The sequence below is a fragment of the Eretmochelys imbricata genome, chromosome 4 (genome assembly GCF_965152235.1).
Source record: "Eretmochelys imbricata isolate rEreImb1 chromosome 4, rEreImb1.hap1, whole genome shotgun sequence".
Taxonomy (NCBI): domain Eukaryota; kingdom Metazoa; phylum Chordata; order Testudines; family Cheloniidae; genus Eretmochelys; species Eretmochelys imbricata.
In genome coordinates, this window is record NC_135575.1 from 19,702,460 (window position 1) to 19,730,072 (window position 27,613).

General features: G+C 41.6%; 1 protein-coding gene across 1 annotated transcript in view; it reads right to left on the bottom strand.

Moving 5' to 3' along the window:
* Positions 1-766: 766 nt before the first annotated feature.
* Positions 767-27,613, bottom strand: part of RASGEF1B (RasGEF domain family member 1B) — a 337,356-nt gene continuing 310,509 nt past the window's right edge. Inside the window, exons 4-16 of the mRNA XM_077814361.1 lie at positions 26,056-26,238; positions 25,207-25,329; positions 23,974-24,111; positions 16,101-16,313; positions 15,892-15,966; positions 14,500-14,595; positions 13,940-14,042; positions 12,702-12,781; positions 11,558-11,653; positions 6,951-7,046; positions 5,518-5,641; positions 2,452-2,524; positions 767-791 (exon numbers count right to left, since the gene is read on the bottom strand). Of these exons, the coding sequence (XP_077670487.1) occupies positions 767-791; positions 2,452-2,524; positions 5,518-5,641; positions 6,951-7,046; positions 11,558-11,653; positions 12,702-12,781; positions 13,940-14,042; positions 14,500-14,595; positions 15,892-15,966; positions 16,101-16,313; positions 23,974-24,111; positions 25,207-25,329; positions 26,056-26,238 (1,425 nt within the window). The remainder of the gene's footprint in view (positions 792-2,451; positions 2,525-5,517; positions 5,642-6,950; positions 7,047-11,557; positions 11,654-12,701; positions 12,782-13,939; positions 14,043-14,499; positions 14,596-15,891; positions 15,967-16,100; positions 16,314-23,973; positions 24,112-25,206; positions 25,330-26,055; positions 26,239-27,613) is intronic.

The following is a 27,613-nucleotide window of genomic DNA, read 5'->3' on the forward strand; positions in this document are numbered from 1 at the left end:
AAAAGGTGGAAAATAGTTGAAAGAAAAAAACAAAACACCCTACTAGAAGATGTAAAATAGTCCCAGCTACATAGTTACTGTATTTTTCTAGTGCCTGAATTTCCTACCACAGCACTGATTCTATTATTACTTTTTAAAAATATAACTTAGAATGACAATGAGTTTGCCAACCAGCAGCCAACTCAAAAACTTTATGGAAAAAAACAAACAAAAAATAACTCTCATTAAAATGGGGGAGGGGGAGTCTTCACAGCAGCCAGTTTTTTGCCTTTTATTAATCCAGTCCTATCCCTTCTTGGCAATGCTGACTCAGGCTGAGCTCCTGGCTATATTCAGCATATTGGCAGTGCAAGTTCTTCTAACGCAGATTTGGGATTCAGCTGGAGGAGTGGAAAGCCCTATAATCCAGTACCAAACCATGGAAGTCTTAGTAGCAGCAAGCTCCAACAAAACAAAGAGAAATATTCCATCCAGGTGTTGTGAAATGATTCATACATGGAATTTGAGATCTTCAAAGGATTCTGTCATTCCCGTCCTCAATCAATAGCCAAGCGAGTTGTGATTTAACCTGATCTGTCCGATCTGAGAAGGTGCCTGTTTGTTCTTGAGTTAACCTGTCTTATCTTCATTGACATGTCATCTCAATTGGCTGCACAGTTCCCATCTCTTCAATGCCATTCAGTACACACACAAAAAGTAAACCAAAGTGGGGCCCTTCCTAGTCCACATCACACAGTAGCGGCAGGAGCAGCAGGCATCTCACACGTTAAACTCTGCCTAAAAGTGTTGACCTAGAGAGAGAGAGAGAGAGAGAGAGGGAGAAGTAAATAGCAGCATTCATTAGAATGATGCAACTATCCTCAGATAGGCTCAGACTGCCTCCCATAATGCTGACCTCAGTTTTCTGCATTATCATCATGTGTTCTGGCAGGTTTTCAAGGCCAGACTCTCTCTCTGTTGGTTTGTCTGAGTATAATCAGCACTAGGTGTGTGCATCCCCAGTCATTCATTTGCAGAGTAAGAGCTTTCCCTCCCCAACAGATTGGCACTAGTCGCACTGAACTGTTAAGTCTCCCACGATGCACAAGTGAGAAGAAAAAAGTGCCTACAGCAGAAGCCAGCTGAACAGCAACCATCTGCGTACGTCGGAAACCAAACCCTAAAGAACTCTAGGCTGCAGAACACTCTCTAGTGCGCCCACCAGGCCCCTGAAGAGTGGACAGGAGCAGTAAATGTATTATACCAGAGATGGCCTTATGCTCTGTGAGACCTCAAGCGAGGAAGGCAGGTACTGCCAGGGGGCGTACTGGAAAAAATTGAGTCCTGGGTTTTTTCCTCACTGGAAAGAATTGGGGGTGGGGTGAGGGGACTAGAAACAGCTTAAAAAAAACAAACAACCCTCCCCTCACCCCCCAACAGGCTTTGTGAGCTGTCACCTCTGCTTCTACCACCAGAGAAACTAACATGAGCTATGAGTTGCTGAGGCTGCCAAGGTTATGCTTAAAAGGTTGGCCCTGCGTCTAACATTACAATAAGGTTATTGCCTAGTTCAACGGTTCTCAAACCATTTTATTGGGGTCACTAGAGCTGGTGTTAGACTTGGTGGGGCCCAGGACCAAACCCCAAGCCTCACTGGGGCCGAAGCCCGAGATCTTCAGTCCTGGGCGGCTGGGCTCAGGTTACAGGCCCACCCCCTGCCCAGGGCTCAAGCCCTTGAGCTTCAGCTTTGGCTGGCTCACCCACCCGGGGCGGTGGATCTCGGGCTCTGGCCCCCCCGCCAGCTTGGGTGGGCTCAGACTTCAGTCCCCCCACTCCTGGGGTCGTTTAGTAATTTTTGTTGTCAGAAGAGGGCTGCAGGGCAATGAAGTTTGAGAATTGTTGGCCTCGTTTAAAGCAGCTGCCAAAATGCTACAGCCCTGTCCATCCCTCGCTCCATGAATAAGGATACGAAAGGGAATGAACACATGACATTTGTTATATCAGCAGCAGAGGTGTAGCTATGTATAAGACACATCCCAAATTCTGTTTTCCTACCTGGATGCCAAGGTTAAGTCATCCATTTTCACATGGAGTTAGCCCAAAACTCTCTCTAAGTTTGAGAGCCCAGGTTCAGAATGGGACAGCTAACTGAGGCACCTCTATTTGAAAAACTGAGCTCACCGTTTCGATGGGAAAAGTTGTCTAAAACTTCAGAGAGGTTTTTCTAAACTGAGTTCGGTAGGATATCCGAATTTAAAATTAAACTGCATTCCCAATCCCTTTGGGGCGAGATAAATAAGAAGTGGCTGTACTAATTCTTCCAGAAAATCCAGAAGCTGAGAGATGGTTTTAAGTTGATACTCTGTCCCATCTGTTGAAGCATATAATGTGTCATTTGGTTTTTAACTGTCTGATGCTAGAATTACATCTCCCTCTGTTGATTTATTGATGGCCATAACCTTTGACACAAACCTTAGAGTCTTCCATCTGTCCTTTTCAATGTGATTCTCAGGACCTTCGCTCTCATAGGAAGCCAAGTAAAGTGCTGCAATCAGAGGGAAGAACAACGTATTAGTGCTAGTGGCATTTTAAAAATTCACTATTCTCCTACAAAAAGAAAAGGAGTACTTGTGGCACCTTAGAGACTAACCAATTTATTTGAGCATGAGCTTTCGTGAGCTACAGCTCACTTCATCGGATGCATACCATGGAAACTGCAGCAGACATTATATACACACAGAGATCATGAAACAATACCTCCTCCCACCCCACTGTCCTGCTGGTAATAGCTTATCTAAAGTGATCATCAAGTTGGGCCATTTCCAGCACAAATCCAGGTTTTCTCACCCTCCACTGCCCCCACACACAAACTCACTCTCCTGCTGGTAATAGCCCATCCAAAGTGACAACTCTCTTCACAATGTGCATGATAATCAAGGTGGGCCATTTCCTGCACAAATCCAGGTTCTCTCACCCCCTCATCCCCCTCCAAAAACCACACACACAAACTCACTCTCCTGCTGGTAATAGCTCATCCAAAGTGACCACTCTCCCTACAATGTGCATAGTAATCAAGGTGGGCCATTTCCAGCACAAATCCAGGCTTTCTTCCCCCCACCCCTTTTTTTCCCCTCCCCGGGGACACACAGACAAACTCACTCTCCTGCTGGCAATAGCTCATCCAAACTGACCACTCTCCAAGTTTAAATCCAAGTTTAACCAGAACGTCGGGGGGGGAGGGAAAAAACAAGGGGAAATAGGCTACCTTGCATAATGACTTAGCCACTCCCAGTCTCTATTTAAGCCTAAATTAATAGTATCCAATTTGCAAATGAATTCCAATTCAGCAGTTTCTCGCTGGAGTCTGGATTTGAAGTTTTTTTTGTTTTAAGATAGCGACCTTCATGTCTGTGATTGCGTGACCAGAGAGATTGAAGTGTTCTCCGACTGGTTTATGAATGTTATAATTCTTGACATCTGATTTGTGTCCATTTATTCTTTTACGTAGAGACTGTCCAGTTTGCCCCTCAGACAGAGACAAACACCTACAAGATCTCTGTCAAGCTTTCTTACAACTACAATACCCACCTGCGGAAGTGAAGAAACAGATTGATAGAGCCAGAAGAGTTCCCAGAAGTCACCTACTACAGGACAGGCCTAACAAAGAAAATAACAGAACGCCACTAGCCGTCACCTTCAGCCCCCAACTAAAACCCCTTCCATGCATTATTAAGGATCTACAACCTATCCTAAAGGATGACCCAACACTCTCACAAATCTTGGGAGACAGGCCAGTCCTTGCCTACAGACAGCCCCGCAACCTGAAGCAAATACTCACCAACAACCACATACCACACAACAGAACCACTAACCCAGGAACTTATCCTTGCAACAAAGCCCGTTGCCAACTGTGCCCACATATCTATTCAGGGGACACCATCACAGGGCCTAATAGTGTAGCTGATGTTATCAGAGGCTCGTTCACCTGCACATCCACCAATGTGATATATGCCATCATGTGCCAGCAATGCCCCTCTGCCATTTACATTGGTCAAACTGGACAGTCTCTACGTAAAAGAATAAATGGACACAAATCAGATGTCAAGAATTACAACATTCATAAACCAGTTGGAGAACACTTCAATCTCTCTGGTCACGCAATCACAGACATGAAGGTCGCTATCTTAAAACAAAAAAACTTCAAATCCAGACTCCAGCGAGAAACTGCTGAATTGGAATTCATTTGCAAATTGGATACTATTAATTTAGACTTAAATAGAGACTGGGAGTGACTAAGTCATTATGCAAGGTAGCCTATTTCCCCTTGTTTTTTCCTCCCCCCCCGACGTTCTGGTTAAACTTGGATTTAAACTTGGAGAGTGGTCAGTTTGGATGAGCTATTGCCAGCAGGAGGGAGAGAGGGAGTGAGTGAGAGAGAGAGAGTGAGTGAGTGTGTCCGTGTCCGTGTCCCCGTCCCCGTCGCGGGGGGGGAAAGAAAGCCTGGATTTGTGCTGGACATGGCCCACCTTGATTACCATGCACATTGTAGGGAGAGTGGTCACTTTGGATGGGCTATTACCAGCAGGAGAGTGAGTTTGTGTGTGGGGGGGTGGAGGGTGAGAAAACCTGGATTTGTGCTGGAAATGGCCCAACTTGATGATCACTTTAGATAAGCTATTACCAGCAGGACAGTGGGGTGGGAGGAGGTATTGTTTCATGATCTCTGTGTGTATATAATGTCTGCTGCAGTTTCCATGGTATGCATCCGATGAAGTGAGCTGTAGCTCACGAAAGCTCATGCTCAAATAAATTGGTTAGTCTCTAAGGTGCCACAAGTCCTCCTTTTCTTTTTGCGAATACAGACTAACACGGCTGTTACTCTGAAACCTGTCATTATTCTCCTACAGTGTCCTGCAGCAAAATAAAATCTCTTCATATTAGCCATTCATCAGATTATGGCTCCACAGTTCCATTACCAAGTACATCGGCACTCACAATTGCATTCAGCCAATACTAACAAAAAGTACATGAGAACGAAGACTATCCTTAGGGAAAAGAAGAAGAGCTGAGGAAACTTAAATCATAGGAGGGTAGAAGCGAACACTTGCGAAAGAAAGGTTTGAGCTCAGAGCAATATTGCTTTTTGAACTAAAGGCACAGTGCCAATTGCTTTTCTAGCACCATCCCCCAGGTCAAAGCCGTCTTAAAGGCAAAGCAAATACATACACTTTCGATTATGTTTTTGTGGACTAGCTTCCCAATTCTTATTTGTTTTTCCATTCCTTATAAATATTCTTTTATTTTAAAGCAGGGAAAGGGCCAAAGCCACTTTTCAGAGAACAAACACACTTTCAAAAGGTAACTCTTATTCCCTGTGTTTCTGTGGATCCACTGTAACTTATAGATTCTGTTTAGATTTGTGTAAATATATTCCAGGACTAGGTGGTCCTTCATCAAAGGGATAATTTAACACAGGAAGAGAGGGAGCAATATTTGGCACATAATCATTTGAAAAGCAGAGCACAGTGTATTCCTTACCATCTTCACTGAAGACTGGGACAGTGAGCAAGTATTGCAGGATCTTCCGGTCCCTCTCAAATGGACACTCCACTTGCTTCCATGTCATAAACTCACTCACTTGTTTCGCTAACTCCCAAAATTTCTATAAATGGGGAATGGGGGGAAACAAAACCCCAAGACGTATGAATTTTAGCACTCTGCTTCATTGAACATAGGTCACAGAATCATAGAATACGAGGGTTGGAAGGGACCTCAGGAGGTCTACCCCCTGCTCAAAGCAGGACCAATCCCCAACTAAATAAATGAATCTGGGTTTAAATTAGGCTAATTTCCAGCCAGACTTTCAAGCAGAAACACAAGAGGAGTGGAAAAACTGAATTTCTGTCCCCCGGGAAATTCCAATATTTAGACATTTATTTTTTGTCCCAAATTGAGACCAAATCCCATATTAAAATATCAAAACTTTTTTCAGAATGAAGAGTTTAGAAAAAAAAGCCAATTTGGAAGCGTCTCTGTTTCATTTTGACATTTTTGATCCAAACTGAACATTTTGATGTTCCCAAATTCAAATGTTTCGTTTGTTAACCCAAAAAGTTCAGATTTTTCCATGATGAAAAGTTCTGCTAGAATAGATATTTCCACATGTAAAATTTCAGTTTTGACAAAAGGTCATTTTCCAACAGTAAAACGTTTAATTTTAAAAGTTTTTTGATCAACCTTAAACATAAGGGCATTCCAGATCATACGATTCGGTTTAAGAAAAGGTTACTGAAACTAATATGCATCTATATGCTTAGTATTTCCCTATAAGTAGAGGGTATGTGTGCAGAACATTAATATACTGCAATCATGTATACACACTCATATCACACTGAGAATTTAAGAAGCAGAACCCCTGAAAGACCGACTTGTACCATGCAGCTAATACAACACCCCAGCAAGCAGTGGAATGTAGCAACTAAAGATGGTTAGGAACTAGAATTTCCATTTCATGGGAAATTCTGATGTTTCAAAAAGTTTGTTCCAATTTGGAAGGAAAGGCTGAAACATCAATATTTCCTGCAAAAAACAAAAGTTTTACTTCTAGTATAGTAAAAATATATAAATAGTAAAATTAACATAATATTTAAGTTTAGATAAAATGAATTGAAACAATCAAAACTGATAATTGTGACTTATCCACCATCCCTATCTAAAAATTGGCAACATTGACACATTTCTACAAAATGTTTTGATTTTGACAAATCTGTATTTTTATTTTTTTTGGACAGAAAAGTATTCCATCAAGATTTTTGACCATCTCTAGTAGTAACTGGTAAAAGTACTAAACTTGTGGCCTAATTTTGTTTCCAATGAAAGCAGGATCAAGAACTGGGTTATATTTTCTGATCAGGGAGTTAAAGGTATGGCAATTAACTAATATCAAGGTCTAAATGAAATGTTCTACTCACTTCAAAATTGACATGGCCGTTTGGAAGGCGATTGGCACAGCCCTCATTGAGAAAGTAAATATCTTTGATTAAGAGACTGAAGAAAGGTATCACGATCTACAGAAAGAACAAGATTCCACCTTCAGTATGACACAGAATCGAGAAACAACAGTGGTACCACATGTATGAAAAATTAAGTCACATTGTATAAAAACTAAACATCATACTGAAAAGTTAAAGTCTGCAAGTGTTCCTTTCATCTTGTGGGCATGCTGCATTTTATATACATGGAGTTATCACCCCACTCAGTCTAGTCTCTAGTTTCACCTCAGTTCCACCTCCTTTTTTTGTCCCAGACTCCTTCCATCCACTGCGTCTCTGGAAAGCCTCTAGCGCTCTCAGAATTGCAGTTAATCTATCTATCTTCCATTCTTGTCAACTGAGGACACAATGTACATTCACTACTTCTGGAGTGACAGCTGTCTGCCTAACGTGCTCCGTTTCTCTTATAGTGGCCCTCATTGGTGTGACCTTTCCTCACCCATCCTTGCAGACTCCAGAATGTTTACATTCAGAGGTACCCCACTTGTTTGTGCATTATAAACAGGTATCTGGATGTTAATGCCTGTGTTAGAATGCTGTGGAGAGCTGAAAAAACACATCAACAGCGATAAAGCCCAAAGGGCTGGTGGTGGTAGTGTTGCCATATGGAGGTCGCTTCTGCAACCAAAGAGGAATAGTTTTTCCTATAGACTCTGCTCTATGCCCCTCAATCACCTTTGAAGGTAAAATAAGAAGTAATGGATTTAATCTGCAGCAAGAGAGATTTAGATTAGTTATTAAGAAAAACTGCTTAACTAGAAGGATAGTTAAGCACTGGAATAGGCTTTCAAGGGACATTGTGGAATCCCTATCATTGGAGGTTTAAGAACAGGGTAAACACCTGTCAGGGATGATCTAGGTATAATTGGTCCTGTCTCACAACAGGTACCTTCCAGCTCTACATTTCCATCCTTCTATAAAGGCTCCTCTTTCCAACCCAGACAGGATCATATGACTGTTTCAGCCAATGGCTAATAAATGGAGCTAGTCAGGAATCTGTCAGAATGATTTCCTGACAGAAAATGCAGTTCCTGAAAAATCAAAACTTTTCCATGGGAAAATTGAAAGAAGTACTTTGTTGTGGGTCAGTTTGATTCAAATCAGAATATTTCATTTTGTTGAACTGACCCAAAAAGTTTAATTTTGAAACAATTCGGTAAAACAATTTTCCTATGGGGCTCTCTTTCTTTATATTGGGCTGGGCTCCCTGGAGGACTAACTCTCCCATAATACAATACAGATTTCCTTATGACCAAGCTTTCCGTGGCACATCATGGGAGTCACAAGACTGGATGCATCAAAGGAGATATAGGTTTGGCTAGGGAACATGGCCCATTTGAGAAAATGGTGGCACCAGGGTCCTGAACTACAGCTGCCATGAGGCAGTGCACCACAATGGGGGGGAAAGATTCTGGGACAATTCAATAAACCGGAATGAAACATTTTGACTTTGGGAATGTCAAAATGTTTTCTTTTGATCAAACTTTGAAAAAATTTTGCTAACCAGAAATTCTGAACTTTTTTATCCCACTTTGAGACAAAAACAAATGTTGAAATTTGGAATTTCCAAATTTCACTCACCTCTACAACTAAATATATAGGAATAAACTCTCTGGACTCCTCAGTCTACATAATGCATGCAGGATTTTACACCTTGAGATCTCACACCTTGATTTGTATTCAAACAGGCTCTTAGCTCTCAAAACCCATATTTTATTTCTAAGTGCAAAACATGCATCGGGAACAGAATGTATATGAAGTATCTTGCCTTAAAGTTAAATTTATTCTTTAAGCACAAAGATCAGGTTTATTAATCCTGACATGCAGAGCCAATATTATAAGAAGTTGATGAATTATTTAGTAACTTGCCTCTAAGTGGACGTAGGTTAGCAAGCTATTTGGCTCCTTTCCAAGAGAAATTCAAGGGATGCAACAAAGGTTCTGCATTAATGTATGTCCACATCCTGATTATTTCTCAAACACTGGTTTATTGCGAAGAGGTTGTATCTTTCTTTACCTCCATTTCTCAGAAATATTACTGCCACTCTGGTGTTTCAAGTGAGGACTCTTGGCCTAACCTGACTAGGTCAAGAATAACAAAGTATCCTTGTGGCTATTCAGACTAATGAACCCCAGCAAGGCACCTTTAAAGCTGAACTGGTAATGGCCATGCAGAGAATAGACATTCTTATAGAGTAAATGTCTCGAGTAGCACTTGTGTTCCCCATTTTGACTCAAGTTGACTAACAGCTTGAAATGCTAGTCTAGACAGTCCAGACACATTTGGGGTTTAGGACACAAGTGCTTGTGGTTTACTCTGGGCAGAGTCGAACACTGGAACAGGGTAATCTTTACACAATTTGCATCCCGCCTGCCCACATCCCCATTTCAAAACAAAATAAGAGGAAAGTAAAACCTCTTATACACAATACAATGGGATCAATTTCTTCCTTGTCTCATTCATCTATAGCATTATTACTAAAATTAATCCTTCTGGATCTTATTATGCTACTGGTGACACTGATTCTGCAAGCTGATCCACATGGACAAATGTGGCCATGCAAAATCAGTGAGGGAACTGGGTTTCTGTGCACGTGTCCATCCATACAGATCATATCAGAGGACCTGGACCAGCATTAGTAGTCCCACTGAGATCAATGGGACTATTTGTGGAGTACAGAACTTCTTAATACGAATAAAATCCCATGGGATCTGAAACAAACAGTTTTTAGTTTTTACCAAAGCCCAAGGATACACAGCACTTTAAAACAGCTACAATAGTACTAAGCAGCAACCAAACTTTTAGTCTAATACATCTTTGACCCAGGGCAATATGTGAAAGATACACTGAGCTTTTCCCTCCAGTGTCTTTCATCCGAAAAGCCTCAATCCATCTAACGGTTTGCACTCTGATCTGCTTTTCTTGTTTGTTATTTTGCTGCAAAGAATCTCTCAAAAATTGATCCTTTTGTAAAGCAGAATGAAGAGGAATTAAAAAACAAACAAACCAGCAGCAGTGTAAAATGGATATTTGTGTCTGCCACTGCAGGCAAAACAGACGTGCAGACAGAAATCATTTTCTTCGTGGTGTTTTTAAGTTGTTAAAAAAATATTAAATATGCCACGTTTTAGAAGAATAAGAGTAGAGCCTGTTGTGCACCTACTAGACCAGTAGTTCTCAAACTGTGGGTCGGGACCTTAAAGTGGGTAGGGCTGGCTTAGACTCGCTGGGGGGCCCAGAGCTGAAGCCTGAGCCCCACCACCTGGGGCCAAAGCTGAAGCCTAAAGGCTGCAGCCCTGGGTGTCGCGGCTCAGGTCACAGGCCCCCTGCCTGGGGCTGAAGCCCTTGGGCTTTGGCTTTGGTCTCCCTCCCCGCCGCCGGGTGGCAGGACTCAGGCAGGCTCAGGCTTCGGTCCCCCATCCTGGGGTCCTTTAGTAATTTTTGTTGTCAGAAGGGGGTCACGGTGCAATGAAGTTTGAGAACCCCTGCACTAGATTATTATTTTTATTCTTCTCGTGTTTACTAGTCCCTATGGAGCACTCATCAAAATTTCCACTTTCTTTCTCCCTATTCAAGACCTATATTAACATGAATCTGCCTCTCAGTGTATATCCCGCAGGCAAATTCCTCTGGGAGGAATACAGAGCTAGGAATGCCTTCAAGAGAGCCTTCTGCCTCTAATACCGAAGACATTTCTCAGGGCTCTTCAGGTTGTTTTTTAAACAACTCTTTGTACTAGCTTTCATTGCCCGCAGATAGGCTAACTGGATTTCCTTGAAGGTTCCGATACTGAAACGTACTCTCCCAGGTCTCCTTCCCTTCCACAGAAACACTGGTGTCCAGGGGAAGTGGAGAATGGAAGAAAAATCACTGAGGGCAAGTATCGTGTGAGAAATGCTCATGAAAGGAGTCAGACTGAAACTCCTTGAGACTGAATTTCATCTTCAGGGTGGCACAGAGCATGAGTGGCACCAGTGCATGCTTCCTCACACTGCTCCACTATTGCTCCTCAGCTCAGATCTGGAAGGACCAACAAATAAAGACAACAGAGTAGTTCAGCCACTCTTCCTTTCAAACCATGGCCTTTCCACCTAGACTGCTGACAACGGAACCAAGTGCCATTTGTGATGTTCTCTCTGCCCACTGGGACCTGAGCTGAGACCACTAATCCTACTTCACTTCGAACATGAAGACAGTAACCTTTCAGTCGGTACGAACCTGGACTCGGCTTCCAGTTGAAATCACGAGGCGAAAGGATCTTTATCCCGAGCTCTCTAATCTCATAAGATTTCCCATTTCTTTCCCTGTGTGTTCTCAGATACCATACCAGAGGATAAAGTCTTGTTCTTGGTGATCCCCTACACAAGCCTCATGGGTGGACAGAGACCCAATGTTGAGGCACATATTTGAAAGGAAGCTGACTGAGGTTAATGCCTTAGAATTTGAATCGCTCAAGAACAGCTCACCACACAGCTTAACAAGCACATTTCATTACTGTCCATTTGCTAAGCGATTCATGAACTACCTTCTCTCTGTTGCTATGAGCTGTCAAGGACCTCTGAGCTGCTCCACGCAGAGCGGTTCGGTAATTGTAAAAATTGCTAGAAGGGTCCATCTGATGCTATAAGTGGGAAGAAAAGTAAATAATGAGCTTCGGAGATTTAGTGCAGATACACGTACAGTGCTTTTCACTAGAGAGGCTAAATTTAGAACCCAAGAAGTCTATTGAATTGCATCACAAATGCCATCTTTAAAGTACAGCTAAAACAAATCTACTGCTCTAGTAGATCCTTACACATAGAAACTCACTTTTAAAGAATGCTCACTCAGAATATCCAATGAGCAAGTACAAATCAGGCTTTCGTAGAGGCAAGGCTGTGCATCAGCCAGACTTGCCACACTCCCTCCCCAAAAACTGTACTATCAACTCAAATTCCAAGGCTAAAATTCTGCTCTCAGAGCCATACAATGGGTCTCAATCATGAGACCAATATTCTGCTCTTCCAGTGTGTGTAACTTGCTGTGACATTAATAGGAGTTGCACACATGTACTGAGAGTCAAGTTTTCTACCATACAAATTGTTTGAAAAAATCTCAACTGGATTGCCAATTAATTCAAGACAGTTAATACATTTGTAAAAGCAAATCTGAATCCCTAGGGTAACACAAATTTGTAACCTTCACGTTGCCCTCTACAAATGTGTTAGCTACCTTGAGTTTGTTAGCAGTCAATGAACTTGAGATACAAAGCCCCCCCAACTCTAGTGTACACACACCCTTAAGGGTTAAATTCTACCATTCAGATCTGAAAGCAGAATTGTTCTTGATTTATTTACTAAGCTCCAAGAAGAATTACCCACAATTTCAAGTTCCAGTGGAAAAAATTTCAACTAGTTCCAGTTGGCTTTTGCAAGTAGGTTTTGCAATAAAACTGCAAGGTATATTGAGCTGCTGGCTCTTCCAAACCCAAAAGGGATGCAGCAGGAATTAACAGAGGCCAGAAGTCAGCTGAAGGACTCCAACAGAGTGCATCAATTTGCACTAGGGACATGCACACACAAAATTTTATTCAATATTCAATAGGACAGGACCCAGTAAGACTCACATTCCAGAACAGTCAAACCTACACTCTTTTGACAGCAGTGTGACCCCGTATCAGTTAAACGTACCTCAAGAATGTCAAATTTGGCTGTCTTGACTTTTGCCCAGGTCTTCTTTAGCCGGGAGACCGGACTCATGTTCATACCAGCTTTATCAGAGAAAGACAATTTAAAAATTTAATAGAACAAAACTAGTCTAAGATAAACAAAGTAACTAAGATGCAGAGTAATTCTACAATGAAAGCGCTATTAACAAAAGAAGGCTTTTCATAGGAGATATAGCCATTTCTAGGTATTTTTACTACCAATATATTTACAGTATAACAGAAACAGCAGTATCCATCAATTCTACATGTTATTGATAGATCTTGATTTTTCCCTGTCTGGCTAGGGATGGGTTCCATGTATTTTAGCCCCAGATTACGTCTAATAAAGCTAGGAGATTAATAAAAGGTATCCCATTGTGATACTTTAGGATGAGAGTTAACAAAAAAAAGTGGGAGATGAGATCTGAAAAGTTACAGTGTAAAAATTGAGGGCAACCTCATTATTCTCCTTAAAGTGTGGTCAGTAAATTTTCTGAATACAAGTCTATGGGCTTCTATTACATTCAATGCAGTCATCAAGCCAAGCAACATCAGCTACGGCATACAGAACAGATAGACCTCTCACTGGAAATCTAGAAATAGAGGCTGCCCCTGCTACATCTCACCTCCCCTATGCAGATGCAATGAGGCTAAGTGAAGGGTCACCTTTACACTCTTTCACTATACAGACAAACATGGCTGCTACTCCGAAACCTTTCAGTATACAGTGTCTTTGACTATTATATATAATGGTCAGTGGAGCCTGAGACGACACCAACTCCTCCTGAAGTCAACAAGATTTGAGTTACTTCAAATAGGACTAGGTTCAACCCCAATACTCAAAACACTTAAGCATGAAAATAATTTTACCCTTATAAGTAATACCATTGATCAGGAGGATCAGGGCCATTGCTGAGAAGCCAGTGTGCTCCAAGGAATGGGGTTGGAGGGTACTGAGCTTTTTGAAGCATATATCATCAAACGAGTCTTTTAAGCACAAAGTCATTTCCCTCGTCCTCTCTTTTTAAACGGTATAATTGAAGGTAGCTTTTCCAATCTTTTATAAAATGTATAATATTACAAAGATATTTATCTACTCTCCATCATTTCCTTCCCTTCCCACCCTACTGGGTACTGTAACTAGAGAATTGGCTCCCATATTTAAGCATCAAAATGACTATTTTTAAAACTCTCCCCTAAATCCCCACACCTTATACTCACAAATAATCGCCATTAAGGAGTTAAAGTTGCCAATGTTAAAACACTCCCTGGCCACGTCAATGAAATATTCTATCATTCTTGCTCTGTGCTTCTTCTTCACAGGCTGCGAGAGACAAATAATACAGTGTTATTCTTTAGCAGGAAAGGGAGACCTCCACTGGACTCCAAAAAGGGATGACATTATGGCTGAATGTCTCTTCTGTAGGTGCTGCAACTTCACAGTGTGTTCCACAAACAGAGCAAGCGGCATTCCTTCCTCCAAATCACTTATGAGAGGACAAAGACAAACCAAAGGAGTTAAGGAACTTCAGGACTGTGAGGGCCTAGGGAATTATTGGAGAGGGAACCTTACGAAAGATTTGTGGAAGGAGGTATCTGAACGAGAGAGAAGGTGGTTGATAAACAAGAAGGGACAGAGGCTCTAGGCATAAAGGAGAACATATGGTGGAGATGAGAGTGGGAAAAAGCCAAAGGGAGAGTAATGAAGCGAATGATGCTTCATAGTTTCAAAAACAGAAAACTGGAAAATTGTTGTGTGCCAAGGAAAAGGACATGCTCACCATGCAGATTTCTGTAGCAACTAAGTAGCTGAGTCTGTTAAACCATTCTATGTAGGCTTCCAGGTTACGGGTCTTCTTTCGATCAGCATAACAGCCCTGAAGAAAGAAAGGGAAAACACAACCTCCTTAACTTATTCTGCATTCTTCTCGGGGAGAGAGAGAGAGAGATTCCTAACCTGCAACCTGGCCACCTTAAGCTTTCACCCAGTCAGATATCATAAGGTAAAAGTAGGGTCAATCGCCAAAGAAAACTCAAGGAGATGGTGTTGGTGATGCAGCAGGTGATATTTCTCTGAGGCCTTGATTCAGAAAAGCACATATGCAGGTGCTCAACATCAAGCACCTGCTTATGTCCCACTGAAGTGCTTTGCTGAATAATGACACTTAAGCATCTGCTTAAGCACTTTGCTGAATCAGGGCATGAATCAGTACTAAAGCGATGCTGAATCATAATGCAAGGGGACACTGTGGTGCTGGGTTTTGAATGAGATATAAAATTGAGTCCTGACCACCCATTTGGCATGTCAAGTCCAGTGTCTAGGCCCAACTGCCAGATCACATTCTGCCTTCTTAAAATTCTCCCAGTAATTTCAGCTGGAGTCTTATTCTTCCTTTCCTGTTCTGTGCTATTAGGTAGTGCACTGGAACAGTTCCCACAATTCATCCCAGGGGGTCTGAGTAGCAGTGAGTGGAGAGATTTTCCTTATCTATAGAAAAGCATTTCAGAATCCCAGCTGGATAAAAGCTATTATATTCGGTTTGCCACATTTGAGGAGAACGGGTAATTACAGTTCGAATTACATGGCGCAGTCAACATGCGGATCATAAGCATCTCCGGAACATGAGCGAAAGAGGTAATTGCTCCAGCACGGTTAGTTAAAAGCAGTTTGTCCTTGCCCTTCATTCTATAACTCAGAATTCTCTTCAATACATCTTGTTCTGTACCTGCAAAAAGGACTGCAATTTCACCGTCCTCGGTTTCTTTCAAATAGCTCAATTTCTTAAAAGGACAGGAGAGGAATAATGGATGGGGCAAGTGAGTGATGTCAAGGTTGAAATGCATCTCATCTTGGCTATAGACCACAGAACGGATGGTCAAGAGAAACCATTCCCATGGCTAGAGCCTCATCTGGTGTAAAAATCACTGAAATCAATTTAAGCGAATAGGAGTTTGTTTGCCAGAGCAAAGACAGAACATGAGCTTGATTTGCCCCCTAAATGGACAATGATTCACACAAAGTAAAATCAGAAAGGGGATATTTTTAAAAAGTTCAGCTGTCAAGCATATTCATGCTGATATCTATCTAGAGTTAAGAGTATTCTAACTATCCTGTATCGTGCTTATAGGATACCATTCCAGTTGCACAACTGCTCTCGTTCCCCTCCATTCACCTTGTCATTGTCCAAAGGATCCTTTTGTACAAACGCCTGGACAAACTCTTCTGGTCCAATGTAATTGAGCCTCTCCTATATTTAAAAAAAAAAATTAAACCAAGCAATCATTTCCTTTGCTGATTTGTATTTCAAAACAGAAGCAAAAAGTAGGAAGCATAAAATTGTGGTTGGAAAATACATATATGAATGACCTGGCAACAACTTACCAGCTCTATGTGAGTCAGCTGCTGGGCTAACATGTAAGGGTCATTGCAGACAGTGATTATGTCCCTCTGTATGGACTGAGGTTTGGTCTTCAGGACTGTCAGTCGATCTGTGGACGTTGCATTGATTTTTGCAAGTACTTCTTCGTACTGGCTAAGAGAGGCAAGTTTTCGGATCAGGCTCTGGATGATTTGCTGTACGTTCTTCCGATACATCTGCCATGACACAAGACAAGCAAAGGATATTCCAAGAATATGAAAGGCTACTAAATTCCTGATGGCACTAAGATAGCTTCATTCTGATGGATATGCATTATTAGAAACTTAGAAACTCAAAAAACCAAATGTATTCTTAAAGCAACCATTGCTAAACCAGTACATTAAAGAGCATGCATTTAACATGTAGTCTTTGGGAACATTTAATTTAAGGTTTGATTGCTTTAGGGATTCAGTGGTGTCCTCACCAGTCCAAGCCACAACTGAGACGTAAAAGCACCTTTCACCTATAGTGTAAAATGAAGCATTGTCCACCTGGGTAAAATACCATCTCCCACTATTCAAGGCAGTAAGGAAAAAACCTAATCCATGAGTTTATAGTGTAGTCATTCTATGATGCTACGGGGGCCTAATTCTATTTTCACTGGTGTAAATCAAGACTAATCCCATGAAGTCTAGGTCTGCTCCTATTAATGTCAAGAGGAGTTTTGCCATTTACCTCAGTGGAAGCAGGGCCTTCAGCCTGTAGGTCTGCTCTAACAGAACCATTAGGTGGTTACTTTTCTATATTCAAGACACAATCGTAAAACGATTAATGAAATGCTTAAGTGCTTGAAAATTTGAAGTGCCCAAAATCTATCAAAGGCACAGTATAAGGTTATTGGTCTAGGAATGGATGAATGCTACCTGTTCCCTAATGTACTTGTCACTCACTCCAAAGATGTCACTTTTAAGGATTTCTGAGTTTGCCAGATCACAATCATGCTTTTCGTGGTTTTCAATATTAATTTTAAAGAACAGACCTTTTCCATACTAGAGTCAAACACTAGACATATTTGGGTCAAACTCAGTCTGGAAGTCAGTGGAATTAAACCAGGGATGAATTTGGCCCATCGTTTAGTAAGTAAGAATCATGCACATAGTGCCTAGATAAAATGTACTGTTTCTGTAAATGAAATCTTTTAAAGACAAAAAAAAAAAAAAAAAAGCGCTGTACTTTCCACTATGAGCCACAAAAATCATTAATAAAAATCTTCATTATCTGTATAATAGGGTGTATGGGGAGGTGCACATACACCTCCCATCTAAAAATAATGTGTGTGTGTATATATAACAGAGCTTTGTGAAAGATTTTGTGGCACACGATGCATACACACTGAAAGTCTGACAAAGCTTCTGACACACGCAGGCTGAGATCTGGGACAGAGTGGAAGCCATGTAATAGTCAGTGTCTTAACCCTCAAACTAGGTAAATGGTGGCTGAGTTTCTGGTTTGTACGAACCCAGATTTCACAGCTAAGTTGGGAGGGGTGGGGAAGAAAGAAAAAAAAAAACTAAATTACACCAATGTAAACCCAGAAGATTCTCTTTCAGTGAGACCTTACAAAACCAAATTTAAAATCTATCTACATACAGAGCTTTGCACAGCTCTCTAACATCAGTCAGGGAAATTAATCCAACTAAATATTGTTAGTTGAGCTAACAATAATTACAAAATGACAGTCATATCTTCATTCACAGCTTAGGGAACATCTCTCCGCTAAAAGGCAGGGGGTGACACACCTGCTACATTACTCAGATATATGCAACAGTCTACAAAACACTGCCATGTCTGCAGCTTTCTTATGGGACCTCTTCAGGAGCATGAACATGACAAAGGCAGGTTTGGCATGGGAGTGGCATGACTTTTGACCTGGGTGTGCATGACATAATCATTTGGGGCAGGGCTGGGGTGGCGAAAAACACACGACAATGGGTCTAATCCATTATGAAACAATCTTATGATCCTATTTTCCAGCACAAACATACATGCTCCTAAGATAAATATAGTCAGTTAGGATGATAGGCTATGCAAATTAAAGAGTAAAAATATTTGAAGAGCCCAGGCTGTGTTTGGCAAATAGAACAAGGCATCATTAACCAACACAACTGTGACACTGATTGAACATTGACTGTGTGTACCTGAAAACCCTTCTCACAGCCAAATCTGTGTCGCAAATAGAAAGATTTGGGAGCAATTTTCACTGCCATACCCACCTCCTTACACCCAAATTCAGGAACAGATAAAAATATTGTTGAAACTTGTTTTCAATCTGCATTATTGTTGCAGCAATCAAAGCAGAACATAAATGAGGAGTATTCAAAGAAACATAGTCAGAGGTTCAGTGTACGAACTGGCACCATTCTGGTTAAAATGGCACAGAAGGAGTCTGTGGTTTTACCTCTCCCTCCGCTCTGGGGGTCATTCCCCCCAGTCAGTCAGGCCAGTTTGTTGCAGATGCTTGCAGTTTCAGCATCTTTTTAGATGCTTATGATGTACAGGGGACATTTTTATAAAAGACAGCCCTGAAAAATCCCTCGGCTGAGAGCAACTATCACAGAAACAGGCAGATAATGGGTTTCTATTTTAGAATTCAAGCTGCGGGACCTGATGGCACAACACACTTTTATATATGGCTGGTACAGCATCATTGCTTGAGACCTGAGATGAAACATATGGTGAACACATTACTATAGATGGATCTTCTGTCCCTAAGTAGTTTATCCGGCTGATTTTGATCACCCTAATCCTAAATATCTTTAAAACAATAACATTCATAAGAATTATGCAACTGTATACTTGTCTCCCTCCCCTACCAGGCCATAGTTCAGCAAGGCACTCAGGGAGTTGCCTTGTTTTTTGTGCAAGAGCAATCCCATTGACCTCAGTGAGACTTTTGCACATGCTTAAGTACTTTGCTGAATTAGAACCACTATTTAGCATGTGAGATCTGTTGCTCAGTCTCTCACAGCTGCATGATACTTTATAGATTTACCCTAAACCACGGAATATACATGATTTAACTAGAAACCTAACTTTAAAAAAACAAAACAAAAACAAAACACAGTCCATTTGTCAGCCTAACACAGCTCAGTTTCCTCTCACCTAGTTGTGTGTAAGACAATTGATGAGTTTTTGTAGTGTAACTTGAGATTCTGCATTTAAAAAAGGCCTTATTGTGTCTAAGTTCTCTCACAACACAAATAAATAGCATGACCACATATGGAAGACTTACGTAAAACAGAAAGAGCTATACACATACTTTCTGTGCTACACAACAACAAGACAAACACTTTGCAACTCTCACCCACTCAGCATATTTGAACATTCCACATATATATCACCCCTTGGGCATTATTTCAATTCATCAACCACATTGCTGACTTGTCTCTCCACTCATAAGTTATGCAGCAACCCAAGTTGTGAAAAATAAGATCACTCCTATAACTCAAGTTGTTCTGTGTCTCAGTTTTTCTGAAGGGCCCTTTTAAATATAATGGCACCATCACATTTTGGACCACTACTATTGAGTCTGTTATGGAACAATGAAGCCTAGAAATAAAGGGATAATGCTGATATTGATTTATTGATTTTTAGAAAGTTTTGAGGGTTTGGGATTGTAATGGATATGGAGCCTTCCACCTTTAGGTCACCAGCTTATAGCTGGTCTACACTGATAGTGACTGAAAGTCATTACTATCTGACGGATGTTTGATGGTGTATGTAAAGTGAGTTTGTGTTGTCAATCTAGATAGGAGATATGATAGAAAAAAAGGTCAATGCAACTCAGGGCTGCAAATGTAGAGGCATCACATCATGACACAGGGAGGTAACAGTCCCCTTGGCACGTGGCTCTCATGTGACTGCACATGTTCATGAAGTATTTTACCATAAAGAGACTGCAAACTGGACACAGACTAGGAAGAAATCTATTAGAAACTGGAGGAAATGACCTGTGAGAAGAGATTAAAAGAGCTAAAGGACACAGTTTTTCAAATGATGATGGGAGCATAACAGTCTAGAAATACTTGATGAGTGTATAATCTAAGGAAGGAGAGGGGTAGATGTAGGAACAATAGAATTAAATTATGAAAGACGAAATTGAGGCTCAATAGCATGACAAACCTAATGACAGGGAGCTCTAGTGGTCTGATGAATAATCTTGCAAAGGAAATGGAACAAACCTTACTCATTTGCACATTTGGAATGAGACTGGATGAAAACCAGTAGTAAATGAAGAACAGGGAACAATCCTATACCAGCAGGGATATGGCCCAAGCCGATTAAGTCCTGTTCATCTCTAGATCCTATAGTTCAGTCCCTACTTGATAAAAAACCACATGCCAAGGTCCACCGCTGCAATCAGCATTCATTAGTATCTTCATCCATTGCCTCAGCAGGGAGGTCAAGCACTGAATGAGCCATGGAGTATGAACTCCTCTCTTGCTCACAAGGGTGGTTCCTTCTAGAAAAGTTTGGGGTATTGTGGGAAGCTTGCACGATTGCCTTCTGTGTGGGAAAGTTCTACAAAGAAGAAACTCTGAGAGAGGCCTTCAGTCTCCATTACTACTAAATCACCACATTTCAGGAGCACTAAAATTCATCTGTTTCAAAACAAGTCCATAACTGTATTTACTAGCTTGCTCTAGCCTGCACTAGGCTCTTGATGGTAGGTTTTAATAGCAATGACACATGGGACTTTGAGTGAGAACAGGAAACTTATTATTTCCCATCATTCAAGGCCCTGGCTTGCACACACAATCCGTGTGATACTGAACTAATCTGCGGTGCAGTTAGATAGAAGCAAGGTCAGAGTAGCCTGCATTCATCCTTCCAAGCAATCCACTAGCCAATTTCACTAATAATTTACTGCATGCAAAACTCCACTGTGACACTTGCTTTCCCCATCTTTTTAAGCTATTCTGAGAGGCAGAGATGGAAGAGACCTATTAGATCATCCAGTCCATCTCCCAGCCAGGACAGGATTGCTCCCTACAGCACATTTTGTAGCATTGTGTCCAGTCTAGTTGTAAATGTATTAAGTGATGGAGCTATTATCACTTCCTTGGAGAGATTATTCCACAGACTAACACATCTCACTGCCTGAAACCATCTCTAATATTCCACCTTTCCCAGTCTTAATTTCACTCATCTTCAACTGGCACCAACCCCTTACATCACCCAAAATAATTCCTCTCCCTCCTTTTATTTTATGTGCTCCAAATGCTAACCAAAATTACACATATTTTGTTATTTATCAGTCTTTCACAAACCAATTCCTCTAGGCCCCAAATCTTTCTATTGCTCTTCTTTGGGCTACCTCCAATTTGCCAGTATCTTTCTAGTAACATGGTACCCAGAACCAAAAGTAACATTCAGGGTGTAATTGCAACAGAGCAGTAGGCAAAAAAGTTTACTTTCTGCTCTATGACACGATGCCTTGTGAATGCAACCGATTTTGCAGATGCATCCCATTGCAAATGAGTGTCTGATTTGCTCTCCACAATCACCCCTGGATCTTCTTCAGCATTGCTACTTTCCACGTTTCTTCTACACATTAAATATCTGGGCTTTGAATTAGTTTCCTCTGGATATAGATACTTGTTCTTCCAGTTCCAAGTTAAGCCTAATTTTGTTCTCTTCTGCCCTTATTTCCAATCTCTCAAGGTCTTTTTGTGTCGTTAGCATTATTTACAATTCCTTCCAAGTTATTATAATCAGCAAAATTAATTAATTATGTAGAAGAGGGAGTAAACAGCTTGTTACGCAAGAGGTTACAAAAGACTGGAATGAACACCAGTCACTGGGAATGCCAATAAACATGCTGCCGTTTAGTCAGTACTTTCTGTTTACTGTTCTTCCAAATGCCACACTGGTGCATGTTATACTCTTTCCTGGGCAACCCTGTTGTGAGTTATGTTCTCTGATAACTCCTGCTGTACATCATACACCCAAAAGCATGCATCATCCCTAAAGGGACAACATTAACCTAAGACTCATTAACGAAACCACCAATACCTTTCAGGTGTTACAACCATCACCACAGATTATTAAAATCTAATGTAGATTTTTAAAAAAAGACACTCTCTTCACTTTTCATACTGATTTTATTGTGTGTGTGTGTCTCACTTCTTTTAGATTTATCAGCTTTACAGGTATTTCTAGGTAGCCCTGTGAGATACAGAAAGTCAGAGCAGTCCCTCCTTTCTGGCCTTGGCATCTAGGAATTTATGAAAGGTTTTTTTTGTTTTGTTTTGTTTTTTAAGACTCTTCTTTTCATTCAACTTTTTAGAGTTCACAGAAACACTGTTGTTCATAATTAAGGCTGCGAGTCTGTCACGGAGGTCACGGATTCCGTGACTTTCCGTGACCTCTGCAGCAGCTGGTGCTGGCCCAGGGTCCGCCCGAGCCAGGCAGCCCCTGGGCCAGCAGCAGCAGTTTGGGTGTGTGGGAGGGGGCTCAGGGCTAGGACAGGGGTTGGGGGGGGGGGTGCTTACCTGGGGTAGGGAGCCCCCCTGCAGCTCCTAGGTGGCAGAAGGGCGAGGTCTCCATACCATGTGCTGCCAGTGCTCGCAGGCCCCGCCCCCACAACTCCTATTGGCTGCAGTTCCTTGCCAATGGGACCTGCAGCAGCCAGTGCTTAGGGAGGGAGCAGCGGAGGAGCTCCTGCCCTGGCCCCTGCCTCCACCGCCTAGGAGCTGCAGGGATGCGAAGTCGGGTAGGGAGCCCCACCAACCCTCCCTTCACCAGCACCAGCAGGAGTCCCGGCCATCATTGCGGCCCGGCCCCTCCCACAGCAGGGGTCTGTGCTGCAGCCCCGCCAACCCCACCTTCCCCGGCACTAGAGGGGTTCCCGGGTCACCACAATCCCCTCCCCCAGCACCCGCGGCGCCCCTGGACCACCTCCCACAGCACACACACACCCCGCCGCTCCCAAGATTTAGTCATGGTAGGTATTTTTAGGAAAAGTCACGGACAGGTCACGGGCTGTGAATATTTGTTTACGGCCAGTTACCTGTCCATGACTTACTAAAAATACCCGTGACTAAAACGTAGCCTTATTCATAATGGATTTTTTTAAACTGGTTTATAATACCTAAACTTTTGGGCCTCTTTCTATCTGGGTACTTATATGGGCTTCCTCAGTTTAGCATCTCAACACCTCACAAGAATTATTGCCAGCTGCGAACCAGCACACAGAATGATTAAGTAACTTGCCCAAGGCCACAAAGGAAGTCTGCCAGAGCCAGGAATGCAGCTCAGAACTTGAGTCCAAGGCCAATGCCTTAAGCCAAAGCCAATTTTTCCCATACTAGTTAATACTGTCCCTTTAGAAATGTTCCTCCTTGACGTTGCTATGCCTCTCCTGTGGGTTTTAAAGATCAAAGACCTGATCCCAGAAAGCCTCCTCACATGAATTCAATGTAATGATTCACATCAGGAAGGATTTCCAGGGTCACACCCAACTTCCTCCTAGACAAACCATTAAAATAAAATATGGAAGTAAAACGTACCAGCAGCGTCTGCTCACACAGACAATTATTCCATTTTGTAGCCAAAAATAAATATTTTCTCAAGAACTCAGTATGGATACTGAAACTCAGCAAGGAGTTCTCAGCACAAAGGGCTGGTTAGGACTTATTTTCTTTAAGGGTTCATCTGCACCTTAGGCACTGGACAAAACATTACATTCACATTCGTAGAATTAGCTCCATAAACAACAATGCTAGCTACCCAGATCTGCTACATACTGTTAATAAATAACCAGCAGTATTTTACTCTAGCCAAGATATTAAACTAATGCCTCCTTTCCAATGCTCTTGTGCTCAAGGTAACTACCTCATCGCCACTGGCTATTCGTTGTGCCAACTCCTTTAAGTTCCTCATCATTCTTTCATCTCGAAAATCATATGGAAACGTCTCTGTCCACTCAGTCAACAGCTGCAGGATTTTGGGTGCAATTTTTCGTATCCGGCTCTAGTTTTTTAAAAAAAAAAGAAGTTACTTTATGGAACATCAATAAAACAAGTTTTGAAACCAATTGAATTACAATCTACTCATGTATGGATTACTACAACTGTGGACTATAAGGACATGGAAGTCAGTTAAAACTTTAAATGTAATTGAACTTGGCATTGGATTAAGTATGCCAAAGCACATTGACTTCATTGATTTTGGACCAGTCCATCAGTGAACTGGCCAATTTAAAAAGAGTAAAGTCTATCAGTATAAGAAATATCCTAGATGCTAGATATGGTAGTGTCTCCAAAAATATATAGCTATTATAAACGTTATCTAACAATTAGTTATAACATCTGCAGAAATGCCTAAGCCCTCAATTCTGCAAAGACTTATGCACATGCTTAATTAAGCACCAGTATGAACTCAGTGGGACTACTTACATATATTTAATGACTTAATTATTTACACTGTGGTAGCCTAAGAGCCTCGTTATGGATCAAGACCTCATTGTGCTAGTTGTTGTTCAGACCAAAAAGACAGTCCCTGTCCCAAAGAGCTTTACTATCTAAGTAATCCTGCAGAAACTCAGGCGTGTGCTTAACTTTTAAGCAAGCGAGTAGTCCCACTGAGTTCACACTCATGTGCTTAAAGTTAAACATGTGCTTAAGTCTTTGCAAGATTGCAGTCTAGTATGTCAAGATGTATATAGCACATCTTTAGTACCATATGCATTTTAAGGTACGGTATCATATATATTTTTAAATATATGCATTTCTTTTTCCTACTCTTTCTTTTATTAAAACATGTTAAAACTAAAAAAGTTACTTATAGTGCACTGGGATTTTGGAAATGAAACAAATGTCTCAGCAAAGACTGTTTTCATTTGATAGGGTTCTGATCTTGCACTGTTGAATTCAGTGGCAAAATCTCCCCTTGACTTCAGCGTGCGCAGGATCAAGCCGCAAATCACAGTTGGTAATGACTGGTTTTCAGTATATCCAATCCTGTAGCAAACCCACTGATCAGAAGTGTTCTACTTTGGCATAGGGAAAAAGAGTTTTGAGTCAGGTTTACAAAATGAGACCTAACAGGTTTAGCAAGAGACCTAACCTTGTCAGTCCCAGGCTCGCTTAGTCTCTGATGCTCCATACACAAATGGCAAACCTTGGCCATTAGCTCATATGGGTGCATGAACAGCCGCGAACTGAGCAGGAAGGTGAATATGTATGTTCTCTGTAGGCAAGAGAGACAGAAAGAGGCAAAATCATCATGCATTTCATACTCCCCACTACGACATTACTTTCAACTCAATTTTTCATGCTTTATCATTCAGAGCGCAACTTTGTGTATGGCTGGTGGTGAGAATGCCTGATACTACTGCAGAGTTAAGCACTTAATTGTAACGAATGTCAGCTCTCCAGAGCCACTACAGTATTATATAGCAATTACTTGAGCCTAGTTATGCAAGAGTAGACAAAAACAAGGCTGGCCCATGGCAGGGCAGGGCTCGCTTGATTATCCCTTTGTGATAACAGTATATAGAAGTCCAGCACCTGAAATTACTCAGAGCACAATTTCAGCTCTTCTTCCCTTGCTCTGCAGTAAACCTTTGTGACCTAAACTAACAGGTCACATAACTCATTCTAGCAGAGTGATGGAGTATAGCTCAAGAAACAAAATCCGAGCTAGATGCAATGCCACTGTTGGGCATAGCAATCAGTAAACAGGGATGTACAGCAAAAAATAAAATACATTTTGCAGACCAACTTTGTTACTATGGGCTCAATTGAGACTCGCAAAAGCAGAGCCATTTAGATAGTGGTTGGCATCATTCACCCCACCCCCATTCCGGGGCCATTCCCAGTAACAAAAATTACATTTTGCTTTTCCCTCCAGATTCCACCCATTCAAAGGTGTGTCAAACACAGCTGATTTAATTTGCAGGGTGTATAGACTTACATCAGGATAGTAATCTACATTGGGTACTAAGTGCTGGATGAGGGCTTCCAGAGACCCTGATAGGAGATTGTTGTCATGGTAATAGAGTCCTCCACAGTTGTCCTCTTTTGACTGATACAGGTTTCTGTTGTAACCACTGCTGTCAAACATAGCTGCAAAGGGAGGCGTTTGTGGCATACTTTCCTGAAGGAAGGCACAAAAAAAGACACATGCAATAGAGTCAGAACAGGCCTTTTACACTCATTTCAAAAGACCGTAGCACAACAGCACGCTAAGGAAATAAAACCCTGACACAAAGTGATAAAAGCTAGATCATCTCTCTCACACAAATCCTACTACACCTGCCCTGCTTCCAAGGTAAAACCAATTGCGAGTGGTGCCCTTGCTTTAACAGTTACGATTATGAGGTAATTTTGCCATTTTTTTTTTCCTCATCTTACAGGGAGAAGGCAGATGTTAGAAATGGGATCGAGTGGGCAGGGGGTAGTTAGCAGCGGGGGCGGGAGGGGAAGAGCTGTTGTTGAATGTTTTATGAATTAGCTCTTTCTATAAAACCTATTTGCTATATAGTGGCAAAAATCCATGAGGGGCCAAATTCTGCTTGCAGCATACTTGGATGAGTATTCATTCACTTTGCCCAATAAGACCCCTGCATATGTGGCCAAGGAGAAAATTTTGGACCATCAACATTTAGGGGAAAATTCGACTACAGTACTTTCATTCTTGTTCACTAGTAAGTTACTACACCAGTAATCCCAGTGAAGCCAGTGGAGCTACCTGTGGAATAGGGGTTCATCAACAAAAATAAGGGGTGCAAAAACTAGCCCCTGAACAGCAAAGGAACTGTATTGAACATTTTAAAATTTTTGGGTGTCCAAAGTCCAGATTTGAATTTGACAACTTGACCTTCTTTCTATAAGGTAGCATCTCAGCAACTGGAAAACCAAAGCCTCTTATCTAACAAAAGACAAAGATCCTCCCTACGCCCTACCTTAATCAATCAGCACTATGACATCAAAGTTGACCAGGGAGGGCGGAGTGTATTGACCACCCAAAGCCTTCTCAGTTACACTGTATGTAGGAAAGCAGAAGATAAAGCTGATTATTTTAAATCTGAATTTCCCACCTCCTCCACACAATCATTCTTGGAATAGCTGCTCTCTGGCAGTTAGTGGAAATGTCTGGTTTTCATCCTTGATTGCAAGTTACCGACATACCCAAGTTTAACTATAATAATGTGCTTCTATTTACCTGGATAGTAGTTAACATGCAATAAGATCTAGCAAGCACGTCACATTCTGAGATCAAACAAACAGAGCTGCAATGCAGTAAGGTATCACACAGCTTCCACTCCTCTCAGCAATTACAAGGTAGGGAGACCAAGTGGTATAGCTAATTTGCACCGGCTGCTGTGCATGTGGGTTGGCAGAACACGTGTGCGTGAGTCTATGAAAAGCTTTCATGCCCCTGAACCGTCATTGTAAGTGCAGATGCTGTTGCTTTTCTCTCCATTGTGTCAAATCCTATATGGAAAGAAACTCTCTTTCAAGCCGCACTC